At 34.2% G+C, this 6,000-nt stretch overlaps 1 protein-coding gene across 1 annotated transcript in view; it reads left to right on the top strand.

The window, feature by feature from the left end:
* Positions 1 to 6,000, top strand: part of LOC113041365 (collagen alpha-1(XXIV) chain-like) — a 73,503-nt gene that overhangs the window by 39,211 nt on the left and 28,292 nt on the right. The window contains exons 25-28 of the mRNA XM_026199836.1: positions 1,788 to 1,841; positions 2,025 to 2,078; positions 2,705 to 2,758; positions 2,872 to 2,925. Of these exons, the coding sequence (XP_026055621.1) occupies positions 1,788 to 1,841; positions 2,025 to 2,078; positions 2,705 to 2,758; positions 2,872 to 2,925 (216 nt within the window). The remainder of the gene's footprint in view (positions 1 to 1,787; positions 1,842 to 2,024; positions 2,079 to 2,704; positions 2,759 to 2,871; positions 2,926 to 6,000) is intronic.

Raw genomic sequence — 6,000 nt, 5'->3', positions numbered from 1 at the left:
AAGTATGATACAGACTGGAGTTGCTTTCAATTCTTGTAGCTTCATCTTCATCCCCTAGACGGCAGCGGAACATGGATTTCAGTTAGTGTTAGGATTGATTTAAAGCTAAAATCATTCAGCAAGCATTTCCTCTGAGGACTCAAAGTAACAAAATAGTTTTGGTCGTAATTGAAAAGTAGCTGCTGATGATGTAGGTGATTTTATATGGCTTTTGACGTGTCTTGAGTGTTTTTAGCTGCTGATTATCCATCCTTTGAGGTTCGGATGACACATTTTGATGTAGTGACTGTTACAGCAGATTAATCTACTACTGGCTGTCGCTCGGCTTTTCCAGGAAAATATGGAGAGCCTCGTCAATCCCAAAATGCACTTTGTATATCTCCCGAAGAACATCTGTGACGTCTGGCATGCTTTCAGAAAGCTCATTATTTTATTTATTGGCTGTCCAGAATCCAGTTCTTATGTAATCTCTCCATATTCTCGGTCTCGGATGTATAGATATATATATATAATGAATTTAGACAGCAGCTCAGATCATTTAATCTTGGAGGAGTTTCATGAGAAATTAGCCTTTGATTGCCGATTTTGACACACTTGCAAATCTGACCACAATTTGAGACATTTTCTATATTTTCTGATATTTTGTAATTCTAGAGGAGGTTTGTGAGACTGCTGTGCTAAAAATGATATATATATGCTCATAAATATATACTGTAAATAAACAATAAACAAGATACCACAGTTCAAACGTTTTTTTTTTTTTTTTTAAAGAAATTAATACTTTTATTCAGCAAGGATGCATTTAATTCATCAAAAGTGACAGTAAAGACGTATAATTTTACTAAAGATTCAAATAAATGCTGCTCTTTTGAACTTTAATTTAAAAAAATCATAGATTTCCACCAAAATATGATGCAGAAAAAACTATAGTAGTAGAATGTGGCTATGAAGACTGGTTTAATGGCTGATGAAAATGTGTACAATATATTCAAATAGAAAACAGTTATTTTAAATTATAATAATATTTTATAATTTTCTACTATTTTACTGTATTTTTAAATACATGTATATGTAAAAAAATGTATGATGTTATTAATTAATCTTCATCAATTTATTAACACTTTGCCTCCTTACCTTACAATAATGTTCTTTGTTTTAGAATTTAAACATGGGGAATGACTTACATGAAACATTGACATGGAAACATTTTTTAGGAGCTTTAGTCAGACAAGCCAAAGATATCTGATGTAATGATGGTTCTGTGACAAATGAACTGTCAGAGGGACATTGAATGCTTCGGAAATTTCCCCTGGGCAGAAGGTGCATGCTGGGAATCATCCCAAAAACGTACTTGTACTGTATCAACTTACATGGAAGCGATGGAAAATCCTGTACAGGAGTGTGATGTTCCACGTCTGTGATGATTTATGAGTTCTGGGACTGTACAGTAAATCCACATTGAGTTCATTGTGTTTAGTGCACTACTGGAAACAGAGCTTTATTTAATCCTTGCTGTCATAATACATCGATCTGTTAACAAAGAGATGGATCCGAGCAGTTTAGCATGTTAGTAAATGACCCGCTGTGGAATCATTACAGATCATTACAGTCAGTGTGTGAAGATGCAGGACGGTCTTAAAGAGACAGTTCACCCCAAACTGTGTGTGTGTGTGTGTGTGTGTGTGTGTGTGTGTGTGTGTGTGTGTGTGTGCGTGCGTGCGTGCGTGTGTGTGTGTGCGTGTGTGTGTGTGTGTGTGTTTAACCAGCTCTTGTTCTGTGTTGTTCAGGGTCCGGCGGGACTGATAGGAATAACTGGAGTGATCGGACAACCTGGAGAAAAGGTAAAACTAAGACAGGGTCTGTATCTTAAATCACACACGTGTCATGATCCACATTTATTCTGTGTTACTTAATTTCTAGTTAAAAATCTCTTTATTAAACCTGACCGTGTTCAGCGAAACCTGATTTTAGATTGAAATAGATCTGAAAATGTGATTATGTTTGTGTTCTTATTTATTTTTCAGGGTGATCGAGGTCCTCCTGGTCCTTTGGGTCCTCCAGGAGAGAAAGGTTCAACAGTAAGAACTTATTTCACTTTAGCAAGCTTACTGATTATTTGTGTCTTGTTTTCAAGTCAAAACATCTAAACATTCTTAAATCAAGATACATTTACTTGAGAAGCCAAATAACATAAGATTTGAAGACTTATTTCAAAAGGGGGGAAAAAGATTTAAATAAAGTGTTTATGCTTAAAAATATATCTATATTTTTTTTACTTACCAGATCATTCTTAAATCATTCTTAAATCTCTGAATTCTTTGTAACAGTAGTAAAAAAATTTAATAAAATAAAAAACCTATCATACTCCAATACATAATTGTTCACAATCATACACATTATGAGAGTGTTTAAAATTTTGATCTGAAAAATAAAAAAGAGGTAAATATAAGGAAGAACATCATTAATAATGATAAATTATATTTTGGCTCTTTAATGTAACACCAGCAGAACGAATTGTTTCTTGTATGTAAATTGTTGTGTGATGCAAAACATGTGTAAAATATTTGAAAACACATTTAGAATATATTTCTGTATAAATCATTTATAAAACTCAGTTAGTCCAATCTGAATATGTGCACTAGTTAGTTGGGTCACTGGTTAGTGGGTTTATGGTGTTAACCATGTGTCTCTTTGTCTGTTGAAGGGGTATCCGGGTCTTCCAGGAGGTCCTGGGGATTTCGGCCCGCAAGGTCCACCAGTATGTTTACCCATGATCCTCTGCGGTTCGAAACACAAATTTTGGAGTGAAAGATTGAGGTTGGGAGTAACTTTCCACTTAGCTGACATTTTACTTTATCTCTTTGTCTCAAGGGTCCACAAGGGCCGAGAGGAGCAGCAGGCATTTCCGGGCCGAAAGGAAGAAGGGTAAGATGACTAGTGAAAGAAATCATATTTTTTGTTTAGCTAAAGATGTCAAAGCGGATAGAACAAAGCAAACTGAAATCTGAACTGAAGTAGAGAGATTTGATTGGTGGAAACCTTTAGTGGTCGACCGATATATCGCCGAAGCCAATATATCGGCCGATATTTGGCATTTTTTAAATATCGGCATCGGCTGATACAATTATTATAATGATTGCTTTTATATTATGCCGATAAATAACAGAAAGCCAATCATTATAATGCTTTCTTGTTTGCCGTCAGCATTAAGCAAATGCGCATTTTTATAATTTAAACTAATCTTTGAATGACTAATGAATATTTAATTTCACAAACCTTGCAAACTTAGCCGAATCCAGCTGTGAGATCTTGTGAAGTGTGTGTGTTTATCCGGCATGATCACATGTTCTCTTCGGACGGTCAGTCTGTGTGAATTGAATGCTTTAAACTTTAAACTTTTGATTTCAAATTATACTGCGTTTATGCGTTTGCCCAGTGTCATATTCATTTCATCTTCACTGTGTGCTGTATGTAAAATGAGGCTTTATTTGAAAAATATTATTCCCAGTGCACACAAATTTCCCAGAATATTGATTGCCATGTTGATTACTGTGTTTACTTCCATTTTATTATGTTTATTCAATATTTATTTATCTGTGAAAAATACCTTGTCATCTAAAGTATAAGTATGTTTATTTTACTCATTTATGTTTTAATCCATTGCCAAAAGATTTCAAATTTCTTAAATATTAATAATAATATATATATATATTAATCATATCGGCTTTATATCGGCTATCGGCCCTCTGCTTTCCAAGATATCGGCATCAGCTGTCAAAAAACACATATCGGTTGACCATTAGAAACCTTTGATTGACAGTAAAATATAAGTTCATTTGGATGATTGTTACCAATAAATAACTAGGTATTTCAACTCTGATTTTTATTTCAGCTGAAGAAATTATCATTTAATATTTATTTTTTTGATGTAAAGAAAATTCTGGATTTTTTACTATTGGTTAAACAGGCAGTGGGTGGAGTCACACAGACCAAAATAGAGACAGACATTCTGACTCTGAATGTACATTTTCAAAGAGAATAACTGACAGTAGCATAGTTTTTCAGATAAACATGTTAACTTAGCATATTTCCTACATTTCTACAAAAATATTATGGGATTTTTTGTATAGAGTCAAAAACTTGCAGCACCTTTAAAGCTGTAGTATTTTTGTCCTGACAGTAGAATATGAGACAGATAATCTGTGAAAAAATCAAGCTCCTCTGGCTCCTCCCAGTGGTCCTATTGCCAAGAAACAACCAATCAGAGCTGTGGTCCGTAACTTTGTTTGTGTTGAAAATGTAGAAAAATGTATATAATAAGCGAGTACACCATGGATCCATTTTCCAAACCGTGTTTTTAGCTTGTCCTGAATCACTAGGGTGCACCTATAATAAGTGTTTATATTCGGACTATTTTAGATTGCTTCGGGGGTACCGCGGCGGAGTAACCCAGTACCTTTGTGATTCTTCATAGACATAAACAGAGAGAAGTAGTTCCGGCTACAATGTTCTTCCGCAAGACGCAAGCAGTTCTGTTTATTAACCGCTAGAGCGTAATATTGTGTTTCTGTTTAGATGTATTTTTATAACAATTCATTTTTGAAAATTATTTCACAGTGCAAAACAAAAAAAAAAAAAAAAAAGTAATGATCCTAAAAATGCCCAGAAAGGTTGAAAGTTTTTTTTTTGGTTGACATGCATGCAAGCCCAAAAAACACTTTTATTATCTTTTAATATCCATTTATTTTTACCTCCCAAACGATTTGTTTAATGATTAGTGACACTGTGATTGGTCTGATTGGATCATGTCTGTAATGCCTGATAAAGCAGTGTTTGTGAGTGCAGTGCTGCTTAGTTTATGGTTTTACCAGTGTTTTACTGATCCAAAAGCGCCACCTAGTGGTAAAGAATGAATTTGTATTTTGTAAGTGAATGGCGTTTCTAGATAAAGTGGTCAAAACGAATATTACAGTCACCACTGACAGTCTTTATTTCACACTTATTTGAGAAACGATTTGTACTGAATACAAGACATAACACATTTAATTCAATGTGTTACTTGGTGTCACTACACTTGTTTTCAGTCTAATTTTTTAGTTTTAGTTTATTTCGTTTTTTTATCTATATTATTTGTATTTTTACATTTTATTTGGATTAAGCTGGAAGAATGACTTTTTTTAGGCATTTATTATGTTGAATGTATGTAACAAAAAGTAACCGTTTTAAAAGTACAGTAGCAGAACCAGCTGGTTTAATTAATAACCGGTCACCGTGAGGGTAAATACTTGCAGGAAAGCTTGACTAAGGTAATAAATGACAGAGAGAAAGAGCATGTTTGACGTGAGTCCTAATGACACAGGATGAAGTCTGATGAAAAGAGGTTTGAGCTTCACGCCAAACTCTGCAATTAAGAGAGCGTTCCCCTCCGTTCTGTTTATATAAAACAGTGCAGATCTGATTTTAATGATGGTGAGAACGGGAGACTTTAAACCCCCTTGTGAAAACATGCCAGACAGATCACTTACACATCCTGAACAGAGCGTGGAGAGTCTCCGTTCATCAGCCCAAAGTCAACAAACGAGACTCTCTGGCTCTGTGCTTCTGCTCCTAAACTCAGTCTGCACCTGTAGACACCGTTAAAAGCCTGTTCCCAATACAGTGGATGCTGAATCCCTTATTATGAGTTCATACTAAAGCAGCATTGTGTTTAATCTGAGAATGCATCGCAAGAAGCTTATTTTGTCCAAGATTGTGGACAAAATAAGAGAAATGCTGTTATAAAAATCCCTTTTACAATCCCATATACGTATAAATCATCCAATACTGACACATATAGATTAAACTGAATTGTATAATGATGTGTAATATTTGTAGGTATGTATACTATTGTAGGTATATTATTTATGTACCATTGTATTGAAAATTAGTTTACATTTTAATTTTAGTGTAATGTTTTGTTAATAATTGTTATAAAAGTTTGTTGTTAAAATGTAAAAATAG

This window comes from Carassius auratus, chromosome 23 (genome assembly GCF_003368295.1).
Source record: "Carassius auratus strain Wakin chromosome 23, ASM336829v1, whole genome shotgun sequence".
NCBI classification, from domain to species: domain Eukaryota; kingdom Metazoa; phylum Chordata; class Actinopteri; order Cypriniformes; family Cyprinidae; genus Carassius; species Carassius auratus.
This window is presented reverse-complemented; position numbering and strand designations above follow the sequence as displayed.